The 21,646-nt window shown below is 42.9% G+C and overlaps 2 protein-coding genes across 2 annotated transcripts; both read right to left on the reverse strand.

Annotated features, from left to right (window-relative positions):
- Positions 1 to 1,709: 1,709 nt before the first annotated feature.
- LOC311149591 (PTB domain-containing engulfment adapter protein 1) lies at positions 1,710 to 10,151 on the reverse strand. The gene is made up of 8 exons (XM_084186765.1): positions 10,076 to 10,151; positions 9,867 to 9,958; positions 9,625 to 9,696; positions 9,091 to 9,189; positions 8,706 to 8,843; positions 8,487 to 8,594; positions 8,295 to 8,354; positions 1,710 to 1,884 (listed from the first exon to the last, which is right to left on the reverse strand). Exons 2-8 carry the CDS (start codon positions 9,912 to 9,914, stop codon positions 1,882 to 1,884), a joined length of 528 nt encoding a protein of 175 aa, XP_084042891.1. The 5' UTR covers positions 9,915 to 9,958; positions 10,076 to 10,151; the 3' UTR covers positions 1,710 to 1,881.
- Positions 10,152 to 10,315: 164 nt separating this feature from the next.
- LOC311150044 (serine--tRNA ligase, cytoplasmic-like) lies at positions 10,316 to 19,305 on the reverse strand. Its single transcript, XM_084187287.1, has 11 exons — positions 19,100 to 19,305; positions 18,302 to 18,372; positions 16,442 to 16,522; positions 16,165 to 16,323; positions 15,849 to 15,992; positions 15,564 to 15,719; positions 12,732 to 12,953; positions 12,388 to 12,517; positions 11,724 to 11,881; positions 11,456 to 11,585; positions 10,316 to 11,243 (listed from the first exon to the last, which is right to left on the reverse strand). The coding sequence occupies exons 1-11, from the start codon at positions 19,284 to 19,286 to the stop codon at positions 11,086 to 11,088; spliced, it is 1,596 nt and encodes a 531-aa protein (XP_084043413.1). The 5' UTR covers positions 19,287 to 19,305; the 3' UTR covers positions 10,316 to 11,085.
- Positions 19,306 to 21,646: the final 2,341 nt, after the last annotated feature.

Below are 21,646 nucleotides of genomic sequence, written 5' to 3' on the forward strand. Positions count from 1 at the left end.
AACCTTACTCAGTTACACCAGCTCTGTCAGGAGGAATGGGCCAAAATTCACCCAAATTATTGTGGGAAGCTTGTGGAAGGAGACCCGAAACGTTTGACCCAAGTTAAACAATTTAAAGGCAATGCTACCAAATACTAATTGAGTGTATGTAAACTTCTGACCTACTGGGAATGTGATGAAAGAAATAAAAGCTGAAATAAATCACTCTCTACTATTATTCTGACATTTCACATTCTTAAAATAAAGTGGCGATCCTAGCTGACCTAAGACAGGGAATTTTTACTAGGATTAAATGTCAGGAATTGTGAAAAACTGAGTTTAAATGTACTTGGCTAAGGTGTATGTAAACTTCCGACTTCAGCTGTACTAGTTCTAATGTATCCATGACATTCACGATTTCCTTAAGAGCATGAGGGTGATAGTTTGTAGTGTGATTTCCTTTACGGTCCATTGAGCTATTTAAAACTGTATTATAATCTCCCACCATAATAATAGAGTCTTGTATTGCTTGCAGGGTTGATCATTTATAATAATAATATTGTCATTATTTGGTCCGTAAAGGTTAATGAACCATATCTGTTTATGGTCCAATAACATATTTAAAATGATCCATCTACCTTGCGGATCTGTTTGTACAATTTGCACAAACTACTGTTAATTAATATCATCACCCCTTTTGAGTTTCTTTGCCCATGGGAGAAGTATATTTGGCCCCCCCATTCCTTTTTCCACGCAACTTCATCTAGAATTGTTGAATGAGTTTCCTGTAAACAATGGATATTATATTCCTTCTCTTTGAGCCATGTAAATATTGTTCTTCTTTTGTTATTATCTGCTAAGCCATTACAATTATAACTGGCTATACTTATTTCACCACATACCATAATGAGATACAAGTTTCAAATCTATTTATCATTATATATGTTTGTAAATTCACCAATACAAAATAACATAGTGATTGAGTGTACCATGATATTTGCATTGCTACTAAGTAACCCTCCAATTGTTCTCCACTATTGCAGTTGCTTTTCACCAACGTCATCCTGCAGCCATCACCTGCATTGTGGGAGGCTCTATTGTCAACAAATCATTAGGATGTTTTTGTTTGACCCACCTGAACATGACCAAAGACTGATTGAAAGAGGAACCAACTTTGCACAATTCATGTATACAGTGGATATGTACAAATTCATGTGATATGAGGCGCTCTCTCTCACCGATTGATTGTACAATGTACACATACATTTATATTTTCAGTTTGTGAGTGTGTGATATGGGGGTTTGAGACATTAATTTTGACATTATAAAGAACAACTTTTATAAACAATGGCAACACTGCGACACCCTTGCTGCTGAAACCACATCAGTGTACGACTTTCCCTTGTTGCAGATGCACCTCCCTGACTTGTGTCTGTAGTCGGTTGCTTTCACCTTACCACTTAAACGATTGTGTTGCGCTCTGCTTCATTCTAATGGGTGCTTGAAACAGCTCTTAAAGTTACATTTCCTGATTAAAATGTGCCTGCTTGCAAGTCTTTTTTTAAATTGGAAGAAGTTTGAGAAATTTCAGTTTTGCACATCCCTACATAACAAAAATAAAATAATGTATTGAAATAATGTAATGTATATCCATAGACTAAATGTAGAGAGAAACTGCATGATCCTTGGAATATAAAAGTATATTAAATAAAGACTCAAACATATCTAGCTATTATTCATTGTTTTATTCAGACATTATAGTTTAGTTAGAAAGAGTCATGGTATCATCAACATGTGTGTTGCATTACAATCCATTTGACATGGCCACTCCTCTTCAAACATCTGTCATGTTCAGTTCCTGTGTTCTCAGTAAAGGGGCTGTGTCATCACTGCATTGAAATGTTACTGGAAATGATGAAAAATACATCAATTATATTATTAGATTTTAAACAGAATTCAGCCTGGGTGTGATGACAGCATAGCTGGACTGCTGCTATACAGTGGGGGAAAAAGGTATTTAGTCAGCCACCAATTGTGCAAGTTCTCCCACTTAAAAAGATGAGAGAGGCCTGTAATTTTCATCATAGGTACACGTCAACTATGACAGACAAATTGAGAATTTTTCTTCTAGAAAATCATATTGTAGGATTTTTAATGAATTTATTTGTAAATTATGGTGGAAAATAAGTATTTGGTCACCTACAAACAAGCAAGATTTCTGGCTCTCACAGACCTGTAACTTCTTCTTTAAGAGGCTCCTCTGTCCTCCACTCGTTACCTGTATTAATGGCACCTGTTTGAATACATGTCCAGGCCCGTCTGAAGTTTGCTAGAGTGCATTTGGATGATCCAGAAGAGGATTGGGAGAATGTCATATGGTCAGATGAAACCAAAATAGAACTTTTTGGTAAAAACTCAACTTGTCGTGTTTGGAGGACAAAGAATGCTGAGTTGCATCCAAAGAACACCATACCTACTGTGAAGCATGGGGGTGGAAACATCATGCTTTGGGGCTGTTTTTCTGCAAAGGGACCAGGACGACTGATCCGTGTAAAGGAAAGAATGAATGGGGCCATGTATCGTGAGATTTTGAGTGAAAACCTCCTTCCATCAGCAAGGGCATTGAAGATGAAACGTGGCTGGGTCTTTCAGCATGACAATGATCCCAAACACACCGCCCGGGCAACGAAGGAGTGGCTTCGTAAGAAGCATTTCAAGATCCTGGAGTGGCCTAGCCAGTCTCCAGATCTCAATCCCATAGAAAATCTTTGGAGGGAGTTGAAAGTCCGTGTTGCCCAGCGACAGCCCCAAAACATCACTGCTCTAGAGGAGATCTGCATGGAGGAATGGGCCAAAATACCAGCAACAGTGTGTGAAAACCTTGTGAAGACTTACAGAAAACGTTTGACCTGTGTCATTGCCAACAAATGGTATATAACAAAGTATTGAGAAACTTTTGTTATTGACCAAATACTTATTTTCCACCATAATTTGCAAATAAATTCATTAAAATCCCTCAATGTGATTTTCTGGATTTTTCTTTCTCATTTTGTCTGTCATAGTTGACGTGTACCTATGATAAAAATTACAGGCCTCTCTCATCTTATTAAGTGGGAGAACTTGCACAATTGGTGGCTGACTAAATACTTTTTTTCCCCACTGTAAGTAAAAGTACTCACTATTGTGAGGGTACATGTCTAAGTGTGAGAGTTTCTGTGCTTCGGTCTGCTTTTTTTTGGACCTTGTGAGGTCAATTTGATGTCTGTTTGTGGTTCCAGCAGCCCTGTCTGCCTCCTGTGATAAAAAGCACAGAGAGCAGAGTTGGCATGGCATAGGAGACCTCTTCTCCATCATGCAATGTTACACACAGGGTTGGGGAGTACGTTACATGTAACTGTACGTGTGAGCTCAATTGGTAGAGCATGGCGCTTGTAACGCCAGGGTAGTGGGTTCGATCCCCGGGACCACCCATATGTAAAAATGTATGCACGCATGACTGTAAGTCGCTTTGGATAAAAGTGTCTGCTAAATGGCATATTATTATTATATATTATTATTAACTGATTACAAAAAAAACTAACTGTAATCCGTTACATTACCAGCAAAAATATTGTAATCAGATTACAGATACTTTTGAAAAACTTGATTACTATGATTACTTTAAAATTCTGAAAGGATGTTTGTGAAAGAAATCTTCATGACATTGAAATCAGCATAGAAAAAATTAGCAAGTTTAAGTTTGTTCCGCCTGAGCGAGCATTTGATGGATCGCGGGAAAAGAGCAGGAATAGGCTTTTGTAGGCTGCAGTTCAAGCTACAGTATGTCTCCCAATGTGGTGCGAATGCTATTGGCATCCAAAGATTAGCCTATACATCCAACTTGAATAAATGCTTGGAAGTAAGGACGACAGCAGTGGTGTACTCAACGGGCGACAAGGATATCACTTAGGCCTTTTACACAAGTGTACAAAACATTAAGAACACCTACTCTTTCCATTACATAGACTGACCAGGTGAATCCAGGTGAAAGCTATGATCCCTTACTGATGTCACTTGTTAAATCCACTTCAATCAGTGTAGATGAAGGGTGAGGAGACAGGTTAAAGAAGGATTTTTAAGCCTTGAGACATGGATTGTGTATGTGTACCATTCAGAGGATGACAAAAGACAAAATAACTAAGTGCCTTTGAACGGGGTATGGTAGTAGGTGCCAGGTGCACCGGTTTGTGCCAAGAACTGCAACACTGCTGGGTTTTTCACACTCAACAGTTTCCTGTGTGTACCAAGAATGGTCCACAACCCAAAGGACATCCAGCTAACTTGACACAACTGTGGGAAGCATTGTAGTCAACATGGGAGCCAGCATCCCTGTGGAACGCTTTCGACACCTTGAAGAGTCCATGCCCTGACGAACTGAGGCCGGGGGTGCAACTCAATATTAGGAAGGTGTTCCTAATGTTTGGTATACTCATATAGCGGAATGATGTGAATCATGCTGCTCCCTCATTTATTTGCACCTTATGGATTGTGGTTGTTGTAGAAGGCTGTTCACAAATGTATAGGTGTATTTTAACCAAATAATGGTTGAATTGTAGAAGTTTAAGCAGCCTATCAATTATTGTTTTTGCAACGAGTGGACAGCCAGTGAAAAATGCGCTCTTGCAACAGCTGCATAGTGCAGATCCCAGCCTTTGGAATAAAAGTTTGAGGGAGTTCCTCCCTTCTAAACTCCTCTGTGGTATTGTGCTCCACACATGTCAAAAAGTAGTTTAATTTAAGTTGACCACGAGTGGGGCTTTTATTGCTCAATCTAATTTGTGCTGATAAAAAAAGAGGTCCATAGGCCTAACGGACATATGCTCAGACATATGCTCAAACTCTGGCATTTTTGATAGACCTAAACAGCCATAGCCACGGAGGTAGGGATGCTGAGGGTGCTGCAGCACCCCCTGATAAATCAACTCCCCACTCAAAAAAAAAATATATATACATGACTTGATGACAGCTTTGTACACTCTTGGCATTCTCTCAACCAGCTTCATGAGGTAGTCACCTGGAATGCATTTCAATTAACAGGTGTGCCTTGTTCAAAGTACATTTGTGGAATTTCTTTCCTTCTTAATGCGTTTGAGCCAATCAATTGTGTTGTGACAAGGTAGGGGTGGTATACAGAAGATAGCCCTATGTGGTAAAAGACCAAGTCCATATTATGGCTAGAACAGCTCAAATAAGCAAAGAGAAACGACAGTCCATCATTACTTTAAGACATGAAGGTCAGTCAATAAGGAACATTTCAAGACCTTTGAAGGTTTCTTCAAGTGCAGTCGCAGAAACCATCAAGCGCTATGATGAAACTGGCTCTCATGAGGGGCCACAGGAATGGAAGACCCAGAGTTACCTCTGCTGCAGAGGATAAGTTAATTAGAGTTAACTGCACCTCAGATTGCAGCCCAAATAAATGCTTCACAGAGTTCAAGTAACAGACACATCTCAACATCAACTGTTCAGATGAGACTGCATGAATCATGCCTTCATAGTCTAATTGCTGAAAAGAAACCACTAGTAAAGGACACCAATAAGAAGAAGAGACTTGCCTGGGCCAAGAAACACAAGCAATGGACATTAGACCGGTGGAAATCTGTCCTTTGGTCTGATTAGTCCAAATTTGAGATTTTTGGTTCCAACCCGCCGTATCTTTGTGAGACACATAGTAGGTGAACGGATGATCTCCGCATGTGTGGTTTGGGATGAGTTGGACCGCAGAGTGAAGGAAAAGCAGCCAACAAGTGCTCCTCATTTGTGGGAACTCCTACAAGACTGTTGGAAAAGCATTCCTCATGAAGCTGGTTGAGAGAATGCCAAGAGTGTGCAACGCTGTCATCAAGGCAAAGGGTGGCTACTTTGAAGAATCTAAAATATATTTTGATTTGTTTAACACTTTTTTGGTTACTACATGATTCCATGTGTTATTTCATAGTTTTGATGTCTTCACTATTATTCTACAATGTAAAAAATAGTAAAAAATAAAGAAAAACCCTTGAACGAGTAGGTGTGTCCAAACTTTTAACTGGTACTGTATATATACAGTGCATTCGGAAAGTATTCAGACCCCTTTCCACATTTTGTTATGTTACAGCCTTATTCTAAAATGGATTAAATTGTTTTTTTTCCCCTCATCAATCTACACACAATACCCCATATTGACAAAGCAAAAACAGGTTTTAGACATGTTTGCAAATGTATTAAAAATAAAAACTGAAATATCACATTTACATAAGTATTCAGACTCTTTACTCAGTACTTTGTTGACGCACCTTTGGCAGTGATTACATCCTCGAGTCTTCTTGGGTATTACGCTACAAGCTTGGCACACCTGTATTTGGAGAGTTTCTCCCATTCTTCTCTGCAGATCCTCTCAAGCTCTGTCAGGTTGGATGGGGAGCATCGCTGCACAGCTATTTTCAGGTCTCTCCAGAGACGTTCGATCGGGTTCAGGTCCGGGCTCTGGCTGAATGCTCTGGAGCAGGTTTTCATCAAGGATCTCTCTGTACTTTGCTCTGTTCATCTTTCCCTCGATCCTGACTAATCTCCCAGTCCCTGCCGCTGAAAAACATCCCCACAGCATGATGCTGCCACCACCATGCTTCACCGTAGGGATGGTGACAGGTTTTCTCCAGACGTGACGCTTGGCATTCAGGCCAAAGAGTTCAATCTTGGTTTCATTAGGCCAGATAATCTTGTTTCTTATGATCTGAGAGTCCTTTAGGTGCCTTTTGACAAACTCCAAGCGGGCTGTCATGTGCCTTTTTACTGAGGAGTGGCTTCCGTCTGGCCACTCTACCATAAAGGCCTGATTGGTGGAATGCTGCAGAGATGGTTGTCCTTCTGGAAGGTTCTCCCATCTCCACAGAGGAACTCTGGAGCTCTTTCAGAGTGACCATCGGGTTCTTAGTCACCTCCCTGACCAAGGCCCTTCTCCCCCGATTGCTCAGTTGGAGGCCACTGTGTTCTTGGGGACTTTCAATGCTGCAGACATTTTTTGGTAACCTTCCACAGACCTGTGCCTCGACACAATCCTGTTTCGGAGCTCTACGGACAATTCCTTCGACCTCGTGGCTTGGTTTTTGCTATGACATGCACTGTCAACTGTGGGACCTTATATAGACAGGTGTGTGCCTTTCCAAATCATGTCCAATCAATTGAATTTACCACAGGTGGACTACAATCAAGTTGTAGAAACATCTCAAGGATGATCAATGGAAACAGGATGCACCTGAGCTCAATTTCGAGTCTCATAGCAAAGGGTCTGAATACTTATTTAAATAAGGTATGTCTGTTTTTAGATTTGAATTTTTTTGCAAAAAATTCTAAAAACCTGTTTTCGCTTCGTCATTATGGGGTATTGTGTTTAAATTGATGAGTAAAAAAAGAACATAATCCATTTTAGAATAAGGCTGTAACATAACAAAATGTGGAAAAAGTCAAGGGGTCTGAATACTTTCCGAATGCACTATATATATATATATATTTTTGTAAATGATTGAACTAGGCCTTTATTTCTGCTGTAATGAGCGGAGAAAACCCCAACCCAAAACATCTTGCCGCGGCCATGTAAACAGCTGCAAATTATCAAGATATCAAAGTGTCACCATCTAAAACGTAAACAACAGGCCTATAGCAAATGTGGCATATGCCATTCATTTTTTCACACGCAAATAGCACTTTCGATAATGCTCAAAGCATGCCATTCCATGAGAGCAGCATTTCTTTTTCAACTCAAAACAATGAGCCCAATCAGTCCTCCATAACAACAAAATACATAAACAATAGAGCAGGCTAAGAAGCCCTTAGTTTTTGGGTTATGCTCAGGTAAAACAATTTGACTCATCTATATTTCCATATTTCAAAGTCCTATTCTTGAAGATCAAGGGGTATTTAATTAATTGGAATGAGTGGAAATCTGACAGACTTTGGTTTTTCATGCAAATATATAGCCTAATCGTATTATTATCTGTATTGAAGTTGAAATGTATGGGTTAGAAGCCTACATAACCCATGAAGTAAAATGCAACATAATGTTTGTGTTCTTCTAATGCCTCTTATAGGGGAAAGTAATCAGATTACTTTACTGAGTTTGGGTAATCCATAAATGACGCTGCTGATTACAATTTTGGTCAGGTAACTAGTAACGGATTACATTTAGAAAGTAACCTAGCCAACCCTGGTTACACAGACCTAATTTACAAAAAGCAATGGAAGATGTGTATGTATGTGTGTGTGTGTGTGGGGGGTGGGGCTACTGCTTCCTCACTCACATCTCCTGATGCACTGAGTCTCATCCTCAGCTCAGCATTCTCCCTCTGCAGGACTTTATTCTAAAAAAAAAAGGCCAGAAATGTAGTTAAAAATATTAAATTCTGAATTACACTGTATTATGAAAACAGTGAAATTATGAAGGGGTCTGAATACTTGTAATACGAATGCACTGTAAATCACTTTAATCCAACCTTGTGCCTCAGCGCCTCCACAATCAGATCTCGTCCGCCTCCTCTAAGGCTTTCCTCTCTCTTTGTGGCCCGAAATGCATCTCCGATAATGGACACCAGCAGATGAGACTGGGGCGACGAGCAAGAAAATAGAAAAGGTCGAGATTGGCAACTTAAAACCCACAGATGCTTTTAGTGATGTACCCTAAAATCAAGACTGAATGATTGCACTGCACTCACAAATTTCTTGCTCTGGAACAGATAACAGTGGTACATGTCTGCAGCTGGGTGTTTGGCCACAAAGCCAAAGACTTTGGGTGCGGTCGGGATGACGGCACAGAAGGACACGGAGGAGAGGGGGCATGTGTACAGCATAAACTGGAAGAAAGATAAGAGGAAAGAGGTAAGTGAGAATACGTGATAACAAGAGGAAGAGAAAGGAAGATGGAGGATGGGAGAGTGTGCAATTGCATTACACAACAGTATAGAAACGCAGAAACATGTAAGGGGCCCATTTATTTCTGTTAACCAAGCGTACATGTAAATGTGTCCTTTTTAGACTTCATCATATTGAAGCAGTTCCCCCCCCAATATCTTCCGTTGGAGTTGGACCCTAGGCTCTCACCTTGGTTTTGTGCTCCAAAATGTCAATCCCGCTCATTGACAAAAACAAAGACACCTTGTTCTTCTTCTGCAGCTTTTCTGTCAACTCTTTGTCAGGCATCTAATGGAGGGCAAAGGACAGGGACTTGGGCAACCACTGAATTTGAATATTGAATATATTATATCTCTGGATAAGAGCGTCTGCTAAATGACTAAAATGTAAATGTAAATGTAAATATGATCTTGAAAAAAAATGGTTAATTGAAACCATGTTATTTACAAATGCTGATATGATTGCATGTCTTTTATGTGCCTTGAAAATGTTGCATCTATTACCTACAAAACCAATCAATTACACTTTGTAAAGTCATACTTCAAGGACACAAATAGAGCCAACGTGATTCCTTATTCTACATGTCAGAAAGGCATGATTGTTCTACATAGAAATATGCTATCTGAACATTCCAAAACGTTGAGTCCTGCTGAACGCACCCCTTGTCAACTGTCTAACATTTGACCGAGAAAAATGGTTGGGACAGCTGTTAGGGATATTTACCTTCAGGCTCTGAACGGCCTCGTTCAGGATCTGCATGCCCTCAGAACGGACCACCTCAACACGCCCCAGAAACTTATGAAGACCAAGAGAGACAGTCACAGAGGGCAATAATGTTCACAAAATCTATCAAAATGCCCCCCTAAGCCAGAATAACAATATGGTCCCTAATATGTATTACATTAGGAAAGATTTTAATGGATGATTACACTATTCATGCTGTCTTGATGTTAGTGTGCACTTACTTTAACTGTGAAAGAGATCTCATTATCATCCTCAGAGATATCACTCATCTTTACACTCAAAAAATGAATCCGGCTGTGACAGGGATATGCTCCTGGAAAAACAAATGATTGAAGTATAGTATTTCAGGATATTACACCACTAAATCAACAGGTTCTCATGAAAGGCCCCATTTCTCAATTACAAAACTGTGGTAAATTTGTGATCTTACCTTTTTTCAGTAACTACCCACACGGTTGTAGTTACACGACTTCAGGTGGTGAGCTTGCTTTGGGTGTAAAGTCTAGTGGGGTTAATGACTAACCAAAATGAAATTCTTCCTTATTGCTCTTCATCTGATATCCTTCAGTTCAGAGTCAGACGCTATCTGATAGCAATAGCTGTATCAACCGCAAACTTTTGCAGGCACTGACATCTCTCACATAATTGGGAAAAATACATTAGGAAAGAGTCATTTTTCAGATGATTTATTATTGTTACAGTGGCGCCACTTTATCAATGCCTTGTCTTACGCGAGTACATACAGACATCGTATTATCCTGACAAGCAGTAGAAGCAAATGGCCTCAAGCAACAATGTAGGAAAACACTTATTGAGTTTGGGGAGGGTGGTGTGTCACAAAAAGCCCAAACAAGACAGAGTCCAGATGTCTCATGACCCCAGCCCTTTCTGGAATTTACAGAGGATAATTGTGATTTATGGTGATATTCAGTCAGACAATTAAAATGTAGTTTAGAACTTCAAAGCAACTGTATTTCTAAAAGCATCCTATATACACTTGGCTGTGCCAGACTCAAAATGTTGATTGAATGTTCACGTCACCTTACGTTGAAAACCAAATGTTGCAATAACAAGAGAGCCTCTAATGAAATTTCAGAGAATTCCAGAGTTCAGACTTGATATTGTCTGGATCTTACAGTTTCGATTATTGCATGCAGCAGACCTAACATTACTATTGCCCCGAAGCTGTTAACAGCCCCTTTCCCACTAACCAGCGACAACTTTGGCCTTTCCCTTTCAGTATGTATTCTGTTCATACAGTAGAAAAGGGGTCTGTGATAACAACTGTCTGTTTTGGGCTGAACCTCATCTCTAGGAGAGGAAAGTGACAGACTGGTCACTAGACCCAGAGCACAATGAGATGGATGTATTGGTGAGAGGACGGAACAGTCCCTTTTCAGATGTGGTGCGAGTGAAGGATGATGGGGAGGATGATGGGGTCTAGGAATCGTTGACAGACATGTTCTCCACTTGGTGCTGGAGCTGGTCTCCACTTCCCTGCTTCTTCTTCTTCCCTCCATCCTGCTGTTTCTTCTGCTTCTTGGACATCTCCACGTCAATAGGGGCAGGCTTTACAAACTTCAGCATCTCTGTCATACCTAAGAAAATGTACAGAAGAGGAATGAAAATGTACACAGTCAGTATACACACACAAACTGCTTTCATGGCAACACGCATTGAAGCAAATCTATTTTAAAAAATAAGTACTCTGCGATCATGAAAAGGTTGTTTCTTTCTCACCACCTACCATGCATATGGCACAAGTATTGCATGCCCCTTCACAAAACCTGTAAAAAATACTGTGGCTCACCTGGAGGCATGAAGTTCCGGAGTACCTCTGGAATAATGATACCTTCTTCTGTCTGGTACGTCTCCAGGATAGCACACATTACACGTGTGGTGGCACACATGGTCGCGTTGAGCATGTGCACATAGTCGGCCTAAAGAACACAGGAAGAGTCATGTGAAAACTGGTTCAAATACTCCATTCAACTGTGACTTTTTGATTATGGAAGCAAATCCAGAACTATCAATTTTATAATGGGAGGGTTTTCTATGGAAATACTGGGTACTCTGACCTTGTCCATCATCTTTTTGGTCTGTCCGTAGCGGATACGCAGCCTACGAGCCTGGTAGTCTAAACAGTTGGAGCAGGAGACCAGCTCTCTGAAGGCTGCGGACCCTGGGAACCAGGCCTCCAAGTCCAACTTCTTACTGGCTGCATGGTTCAGAGCACCTGGGTGGGAGCAGACAGACACCGAGGCTCAGACAGACATGTGGCTAGTAAGACTGCTCCCATGGGAAATGTCCATTATGTGTCAAACGTAAATCACGCAGAATAAAGGTAATTGTAATACCATACTATGCGAAGGTTGTTATTAAACGTCAAGTTAACTTGTATGAGTTATGGTTATTGTCATGAGTGGGTAAAGAAATTGTATTATTGATCTAAACTTATATTTCAGTGCACACAGTAAGGTTTCAAATGCCAGCATGACTGGCTTTATAGCATCTACACTCATTGTTGTAGTGTCTCACAGAAGGCCTGGGTATGGTCAAAATGTCACATTTCCAAAACGTTAATAAATTATTTCTCAATAATCATTTTGGATACAGACTTCAAAAGGTCTGCCAAGCATCCTTCCCCCAAATGACCTTTCTATGGGATTTAATTTCAGGAAGATCCAAAACATCATAAATATTTTGGGGCCAATAGGAACAGGTTTGTTGGGCAGGACCTACCTGAGACTATGTTGACGATGCGGTAGGGGATCCCTAGCGTCTGGTAGAACTCCTCAGCAGTCCCAATCATCTCATCCATCATCTCCCAGGACTTGTTGTCATGAGGAGAGGCAAAAACAAACTGCTCAATCTGAATGGAGAGAGTTGATTAGTATTTGACAATCATTAGCAGAGGCCCTAACAAAAACAAAGGTCTGTTCTGAAAAATGTGCATTGCTTGACATGTTCTGTAAATTATCAATAACAGGACTTCTTCAATTAGGCCTATAAAATGCAATGTATTCCAACAAAGCTGTGGCCTTTTCTACATTGACCATGTCTACTTTGAGAAAATGTACACGGACCTTCTCAAACTGGTGCACCCTGAAGATGCCTCGGGTGTCACGGCCGTGGGAGCCCACTTCCTGTCTGAAGCAGGTGGAGAGACCAGCGTAGCGCATGGGCAGCTCCTCTGGCTTCAACCACTCGTCTCTCAGGAAGGCTGCAATAGGTTGCTCCGAGGTAGCAATCAGGTACTTCTCATCAATGGCCGTGTCCTCAGACTTCTCACTGCTCTTCCCAATCACCTGAGAGGTTACAGAGTGAATAATTTACGAAAAAACACCCACATCAGCATATTTTATGTTAGTCATTTAGCACACTTATCCAGAGCGACTTACAGTTAGTGCATTAATCTTAAGATAGCCAAGTGGGCCAACCACATATCACAGTAAGTAAAAGAGCCAAGAGGTGGCAGAACGGAGTGCTCGGGTTGAGGTGTAGGGTTTGAGCATAGCCTGAAGGTAGGGAGGGGCAGTTCCTGTGGTCCTCTGTAGCTCAGCTGGTAGAGCACGGCGCTTATACCGCCAGGGTAGTGGGTTCGATCCCCGGGACCACCCATACACAAAAATGTTTGCACGCATGACTAAGTTGCTTTGGATAAAAGCGTATGCTAAATGGCATAGATTATATTCCTCTTGCAGCTCTGTAGGCAAGTACCATGGTCTTGCAGTGGATGCGAGCTTCAGCTGGAAGCCAGGAGTGAGGTAACATGGGAGATCTTGGGAAGGTTGAACACCAGGTGGGCTGCAGCGTTCTGGATAAATTGCAGGGGTTTCATGGAACAAGCGGGGAGCCCAGCCAACAGTGAGTTGCAGTAGGATGTGAGGTAGGGTCGTACTCTACGGATGTTGTAGACCAGGACTGCCCAACCCTGTTCCTGGATAGCTACCGTCCTGTAGGTTTTTGCTCCAACCCTAATCTAGCACACCTGATTCTAATAATTAGCAGGTTGATAAGATGAATCAGGTTAGTTACACCTGGGGTTGGAGCGAAAATCTACAGGAGGGTAACTCTCCAGGAACAGGGTTGGGCAACACTGTTGTAGAGCATGAACCTGCAGGAGCGAGTCACTGCTTTGACGTTTGCAGAGAACGACAGGGTGTTGTCAGGGTCACGCCAAGGTTCTTTGCACTCTGGGAGGGGGAAACCGTGGAAACTCTGTCAACTGTGATGGAGAGGTCTTTGAGCGGGCAGACCTTCCCAGAGAGGAAGAGCAGCTCCGTCTTGTCGAGGTTGAGCTTGAGGTGGTGGGCCGACATCCAAGCTGAGATATCTGCCAGGCATGCAGAGATGCATGATGCCACCTGGGTGTCAGAAGTGGGGGAAGGAGAAAAGTAGCTGAGTGTCATCGGCATAGCAATGATAGAGACCATGTGAGGATATGATTGAGCCGAGTAACTGACTTGGTGTATAGAAAGAAGACGGCCTAGAACTGAGCCCTGGGGGACACCAGTCGTGAGAGTAGGTGGTGCAGACACAGATCCTCTCCACGTCACCTGGTAGGAGAGGCCTGCCAGGTACAATGCAATCCAAGAGTGTGCAGAGCCTGAGACGCCCAGCCCTGAGAGGATGGAGAGGAGGATCTGATGGTTCACAGTGTCGAAGGCAGCAGATCAATCTAGGAGGATGAGAACAGAGAGTCAGCTTTGGCAGTGCGGCGAGCCTCCGTGACACAAAGAAGAGCAGTCTCGGTTGAGTGAACCGTCTTTAAGCCTGACTGGTTAGGGTCATGAAGATCATTCTGAGAAAGATAGCGAGAGAGTTGGTCACAGACAGCACGCACAAGTGTTTTGGAAAGAAAAGGAAAAAAGTATGTAGTTGACGTCAGAGGAGTTGGTTTCTTGAGGAGGGGAGCGACTTGGGCCATTTTGAAGACAAAGGGGACACAGCCAGTGGTCAGGGATGAGTTGATGAGGGAAGTGAGAAGGTCTCCATAGATGGTCTGGCGAAGGGAGGAGGGGATGGGGTCGAGCGGGCAGTTGTCGGGCGACCAGACCTCACTAGTCGCAGGATTTCATATGGAGAGAGAGGGAAGAAAGAAGTCAAGGCGTAGGGTAGTTCTGTGAGAGTGGGACCAGTGGACTCAATAGGCTGAGTGAATGAGGAGCGGAGGAGAAAGTGGAAAATAGTTTCCTAGGGTTAGAGGCAGAAGCTTGACATTTTGAGTGATAGAAAGTGGCTTTAGCAGCCGATACAGAGGAAGAGAAGGTAGAGAGGAGGGTGTGGAAGGGTGATAGGTCCTCTGGAAGTTTAGTTTTCCTCCATTTTCACTCAGCTGCCCGCAGCTCGGTTCTGTAAGTTCGCAATGAGTCACTCAGCCACGGAGCAGGAGGGCCTAGCCGTCCGGGAGGAAAGGGGACAGTGCAAGTCATAGTATGAGGAAAGGGGGAGAGTAGGGTTGAAGAGGCAGAATCAGGAAACAGGAGGGAGAAGGATTTAGCAGAAGGGAGAGATGATATGATAGAAGAGGACAGGAGAAGAGACTAGTGGGAGAGAGAGAGAGAGTGAAGATTGCAATGGCGCATGACCATCTGGGTAGTGTTGGGTTGGAGGAAAGGGAGACAGAAAAGGAAACAAAGTAGTGATCAGAGACCTGGAGGGGGGTTGCAGTGAGATTAGTAGGCGAACACCCTCTAATAAATATGAGGTCAAGCGTATTGCCTGCCTTGTGAGTAGGAGGGGACTGGGAAAGGGTGAAGTCAAAAGAGGCAAGGAGGGGAAAGAGAGTTGGAAAGAAATGAATCGACGGCAGACTTCGGGAGGTTGAAGTCAACTAAGAGGCATGAAAAAAATGTGTACATTTGCCCTATCCTGCAATAGAAATGGAAGGAGAATTTGTTTGAAATGCATCATACCTTGTAAAGTTCATCATCAAACTGGCTGAGCTGGGCCACCTCCTGCATGACCTCTTTCCTCATGAAGAAAGGGGTGTAGAGCATTTGGTAGTTCTTGCTGTGGAGCATCCGCAGAGCATAGTTGATCAATGCCTGCTCCAGGAAAACCAGTGGCCCCTAAAAACAGAGAAAGGGAAGAGTCAGTAAGGATAACGATCAAAGATCCACAGTTGAATGGAATTACACCTGGTATGAATCCGCCTGTGAGTATTGGCTCCATGTGACAATTTGTGACTAAGAACTTGCCTTGAGGAAGTAGCCACGGCTCCCTGCCACTATAGCTCCTTTCTCTCCGTCGTAGCCATCGATCATGACTACCAGGTCCACATGGGAATACTTCTTCTGCACAGTACAGTCTCCCCAGGTGCGCTCCACTTTGTTATCAGCATCCTGGCAGGGAGATAACGTCAAGGGAAATTAGAGAGTAGAAAAGTAAACAAAGAGACAAAACAAAATGCAGCTGACAAGACACCAGAATTAGTGTTTTTCTTCCAGAAGCAATGTTTACTTCCATCCACCTCCTTATTGCTGGTGATGGGAATTACAATTCCTTGACACCCACCTCATCATTACTAATTGGCACAGATGGATGTAAGAGGTTTCCGATCTCTCGCAGGTATTGAAAGCGCTCCTCCTCCAGCTTTACCCTCTCACTGTCAGATTTCTGCACTGCCTCATCCACAAGCAGACGGACCTTTTTGATCTGGGTGACCGTGAGGGGCTAGACAGAGGGAGGAAAGAGAAATACTCATGGGTATGGGACCCACAAGTCCAATAGAATCTTCCATAAAGACGTCAATCAGCATATAGATTAAGTGCTAGCTAGCGAGTTGACCTACCGCTAGTGTGTCTACTGTTAGGGCCTCCAAGTTCTGGGCGTCATCTGGGAGAGAATCATCATCCCCAACTGGCTCTTTCTTCTGTATACAGAAAAGCCCCAGAACAGGGTGAACGGTTAGAAAGAAACACTATCTGCACATAGAATTGAACATGACATACAGTGGGGAGAACAAGTATTTGATAACCTGCAAAATCGGCAGTGTTTCCTACTTACAAAGCATGTAGAGGTCTGTAATTTTTATCATAGGTACACTTCAACTGTGAGAGACGGAATCTAAAACAAAAATCCAGAAAATCACATTGTATGATTTTTAAGTAATTAATTTGCATTTTATTGCATGACATAAGTATTTGATACATCAGAAAAGCAGAACTTAATATTTGGTACAGAAACCTTTGTTTGCAATTACAGAGATCATATGTTTCCTGTAGGTCTTGACCAGGTTTGCACACACTGCAGCAGGGATTTTGGCCCACTCCTCCATACAGACCTTCTCCAGATCCTTCAGGTTTCTTTGCTGTCGCTGGGCAATACGGACTTTCAGCTCCCTCCAAAGATTTTCTATTGGGTTCAGGTCTGGAGACTGGCTAGGCCACTCCAGGACCTTGAGATGCTTCTTACGGAGCCACTCCTTAGTTGCCCTGGCTGTCGTTGTCATGCTGGAAGACCCAGCCACGACCCATCTTCAATGCTCTTACTGAGGGAAGGAGGTTGTTGGCCAAGATCTCGCGATACATGGCCCCATCCATCCTCCCCTCAATACGGTGCAGTCGTCCTGTCTCCTTTGCAGAAAAGCATCCCCAAAGAATGATGTTTCCACCTCCATGCTTCATGGTTGGGATGGTGTTCTTGGGGTTGTACTCATCATTCTTCTTCCTCCAAACACAGCGAGTGGAGTTTAGACCAAAAAGCTCTATTTTTGTCTCATCAGACCACATGACCTTGTCCCATTCTTCCTCTGGATCATCCAGATGGTCATTGGCAAACTTCAGACGGGCCTGGACATGCGCTGGCTTGAGCAGGGGGACCTTGCGTGCGCTGCAGGATTTTAATCCATGACGGCGTAGTGTGTTACTAATGGTTTTCTTTGAGACTGTGGTCCCAGCTCTCTTCAGGTCATTGACCAGGTCCTGCCGTGTAGTTCTGGGCTGATCCCTCACCTTCCTCATGATCATTGATGCCCCACGAGGTGAGATCTTGCATGGAGCCCCAGACCGAGGGTGATTGACTGTCATCTTGAACTTCTTCCATTTTCTAATAATTGCGCCAACAGTTGTTGCCTTCTCACCAAGCTGCTTGCCTATTGTCCTGTAGCCCATCCCAGCCTTGTGCAGGTCTAGAATTGTATCCCTGATGTCCTTACACAGCTCTCTGGTCTTGGCCATTGTGGAGAGGTTGGAGTCTGTTTGATTGAGTGTGTGGACAGGTGTCTTTTATACAGGTAACGAGTTCAAACAGGTGCAGTTAATACAGGTAATGAGTGGAGAACAGGAGGGCTTCTTAAAGAAAAACTAACAGGTCTGTGAGAGCCGGAATTCTTACTGGTTGGTAGGTGATCAAATACTTATGTCATGCAATAAAATGCAAATTAATTACTTAAAAATCATACAATGTGATTTTCTGGGTTTTTGTTTTAGATTCCGTCTCTCACAGTTGAAGTGTACCTATGATAAAAATTACAGACCTCTACATGCTTTGTAAGTAGGAAAACCTGCAAAATCGGCAGTGTATCAAATACTTGTTCTCCCCACTGTACTTTCAGAATGAGGTGGGGAACAGGTAGCCATGTAACGTAAGGTTATGTAAAGACTGAGGGGTGGCTGGATTGTTCACCAGCATCACAGGATGTCCCCTATACCTTCATTTTCTCTCCAACGGTCTTGCTGCATAAATTATTTGCCTTGTTGAGGTTGTCGGCAGTAAAACGACCTGGTGAGCATGGAAAAGACAAGGGTCAGCATTACATGCATCAATAATGGTGCTTGTGTCATGGAAGGTAGCTAACGTTATAACGTTAGTGACACTGACAGGCGATATTAAAGCGACCACCATAACGATAACAATGTAGCTGAGTAGTCTACACGTTAAATCTCAGTCAAATCTGCATCAACGTAATGTTACATCTTGTCCCAATAACATCTGTGGGAGATTTTGATGGCTATCGGTTTTACACATACTGGGTGGGGATTGCATCAGATTGTACAGTCAGTGTGAATAGGATGACGTATCGTTTGGGTTTCTCGATAGTTCAACTACTAAACCATACATCGTTAGTTAGCTAGCTATGTGAGACATGTTAGACATCAATCAACTACATGTCAGATATGCGTAGTTAAGGACATGGGTAAGAAGATTGTTGGTTGTATCCCAGGTGGCTAGCACAGCTAGCTAAACTGGCTAGCTACATAGCCATTTGCTAACTAGTTAGCTACCTAGCTAGCACAGGCTACCAACTAGTGAACTAGCTAGATCTAAAAACGTGGACTGGTGTATCATGCTTGAATTTGTCAATTTCTGTTTGGGTGACTACAAGGTCGGCTTTTGAGTACCGCTTATTAGTGCAAGAAGCTAGCAAGCAATGTGGACACAACAGTCATCCGATTGAATGAATGCTAACGTAACGTTAACAACTAGCTAGCTAGAAGGCAGAACTTACATTTTCTCCATTCTGTGTCTGCGTGTACCAGTTTATCCACAAGTGACACGTCTTTGAACCTTTTTCTTTGAGTCTCTCTGATTACTTCAGGATCACCGCCTTTATCGGTTCTAAATTGGTCCAAATCAAGCACCATGTTGATACTACTACTACTACTACTACGCTTCTTCTTCTTCTTCTTCTTCATTGGATTTTTATGGCAGTTGGCAACCAACTTTAAGGTGCATTACCGCCACCAACTGGACTGGAGTGTGGACCAGAGACAGTCAAGGTCTAAATCCTATCCAATAATCTGGTCTCCCTAAGGAAACGAAATACATAATTAAATACTACATCCCCTGAAAATTTCCCCAGTAGTTCACTTAATCGTGACTCTTCAACCCCATTACTCCTTAAATCTAATAACAATCGCTCCCTTTCTCTCACATATTTCTGGCACTGAAATAGAACATGTTCCACTGTCTCCATCTCCTCCTGACAATGATCACACCTCCCAGTCGGATGTTTCCCCACCACTTTCAATGTACTATTTAGCCTTGTGTGTCCCAGTCTTAGCCTTGTGACTACACTTTCCTCCCTTCTCTCTCAACCTGAGGACCTCCCTGACCCCACCTTTTCCTGGATCTTATACAGGTGTCTTCCCTTACACTCCCTGTTCCACAACTCTTGCCACTTATTTTTAACCACTGTTCTTATTAACCCCTTGGCTTCTGCTTTACTGATTGACAATTCCATCTCAACATTAGGATGTTTAAGAGCCTGCTTGGCAATAATATCCACTTCCTCATCCCCCTCTACTCCCACATGAGCTGGTACCCAGAGGAACATCACAAATACCCCCATCTGTTTCACCCTATACAAACACTGCAAAACCTCATACAATACATCCTGTCAGCTCTGAGACACACATGAATTTAAGCTCATCAGTGCTGCACAGGAGTCAGAGCAGATGACTACCCTGTCTGGCCACACCTCCTCCACCCACTCTGCAGCCAATAGTATGGCCAACAACTCCATTGTGTAAACAGATAAATGATCTGTTGCTCTTTTCGTCACTGCCACCTTAAACTCAGGAACACTAAAAGCTGCTCCTATCCTCCCTGTTTTAGGGTCCTAGATCCATCTGTGAATATATTCAAGAAAGCATAGTATTGTGTTCTTAAATGTTCACTTACAACTGAAGCTACTCCTTCCTCAACATCTCTTACCCTCTCAAGCAACCCTAGACCTATCACTGGTTGAAGGAGAAACCAAGGTGGGATAGCAGGAATAACCACAGAGGGGCTAAACTCCCTCCCAAACAACCCCATCTCTCTCGCCATGCAATTGCCTATCCACCCAAAGCTTGTATTCAAAATGTGTTCATGTTCCCAGCACTCTAGGAGCACATCTTTTGTAGGATGTGTAACCTTATGTCCTTGTAGAGTTACCCAATATGTCATGGCTAGCTGTTGTCTTCTTAACTTTAACAGCATCTCTCCCAACTCTACCTGCATCACTGCCACTGAGGAGGTCCTGAGTGCGCCACAACATATTCTTAGGGCTTGGGCCTGGATAACATCTAGCTTTTTTAAAGATGTCTGAGCTGCTGATCCATATGCTATACTTCCATAATCCATTGATGACCTTAACAGAGCTATATATATCATTTTCAACGCCATTCTATCTGGCCCCAACTCCATTCCTGACAAGCAACGCATCACATTCAATATTTTCTTTCCTTTGACAACTACTTAATATGCTCCGCCCATGTCATTCGAGTGTCAAACCAGACCCCCAGGAACCTAAACCCTGCCACCCTCTCCAGATTCCTTCCATACAACTTCAAGTATATTTCCTCCCCAACCTTCCTTCTAGAAAAAAAACACAGTCTGTGTTTTCTCAACTAAAAACTTGAATCCCACCTGAGGGGCCACTGCTCTACTTCAGTAATCGCTTCTTGAACTCTCCTGGCTGTATTGGTAATATTTCTCCCTCTCTTCCACAGCGCTCCATCATCCGCAAACAATGACCTCCCAATATCAGGTCTCACCTGAGAGAATACATTGTCAATCATAACGGAGAACAACAAAGGACTAATGACACTTCCCTGGGGGGTACCATTATCCACCTCATAGCTTTCTGACATAGAGCTCCCCACCCTCACTTGTATTGATCACCCAAAAAGAAAATCCTTTATCCAGTTAAAAACCCTTCCTCCAACCCCCATGTTATCCAGCTTGATAAGTAGGCCTTCCTTCCACATCATATCATAATCCTTCTCTACATCAAAGAAAATGGCTACCACCACCTCCTTATTTGCCTGTGCCTTCCGTATGACTGACTCAAGGCACAGTACAGGATCTATCGTACCCCTGCCTTTCCTGAACCCACTTTGATCTGGTGACATTAGTCCTCTACTCTCCAGAAAGTAAGTCAGCCTTTCCGTTATCATCCTTTCCATAAGTTTACATACATGAGATGTCAACGCTATCGGCCTATAGCTTGAAGGACTAGTAGGGTCTTTCCCAGGTTTCCGTATTAGCACCACTACCGCCTGTTTCCAAC

This window comes from Coregonus lavaretus, assembly GCF_964263955.1.
Source record: "Coregonus lavaretus genome assembly, chromosome: 22".
Taxonomy (NCBI): Eukaryota; Metazoa; Chordata; class Actinopteri; order Salmoniformes; family Salmonidae; genus Coregonus; species Coregonus lavaretus.

What these genes read in the sequence shown, in the direction of transcription:
- LOC311149591 (XM_084186765.1), bottom strand. Translation starts at nt 9,914, where the DNA reads ATGAGTGATATCTCTGAGGATGATAATGAGATCTCTTTCACAGTTAAA. An exon ending in AGATCTCTTTCACAGTTAAA is followed by an intron (nt 9,697 to 9,866) that starts GTAAGTGCACAC and finishes GGTCTTCATAAG; the next exon opens with TTTCTGGGGCGTGTTGAGGT. An exon ending in TGGAGGCGCTGAGGCACAAG is followed by an intron (nt 8,355 to 8,486) that starts GTTGGATTAAAG and finishes TTTTTTTTTTAG; the next exon opens with AATAAAGTCCTGCAGAGGGA.
- LOC311150044 (XM_084187287.1), bottom strand. Translation starts at nt 19,286, where the DNA reads ATGAAGAAGAAGAAGAAGAAGAAGCGTAGTAGTAGTAGTAGTAGTATC. An exon ending in CATCGTCAACATAGTCTCAG is followed by an intron (nt 11,882 to 12,387) that starts GTAGGTCCTGCC and finishes GCTCCCACCCAG; the next exon opens with GTGCTCTGAACCATGCAGCC. An exon ending in CCAAAAAGATGATGGACAAG is followed by an intron (nt 11,586 to 11,723) that starts GTCAGAGTACCC and finishes TGTGTTCTTTAG; the next exon opens with GCCGACTATGTGCACATGCT.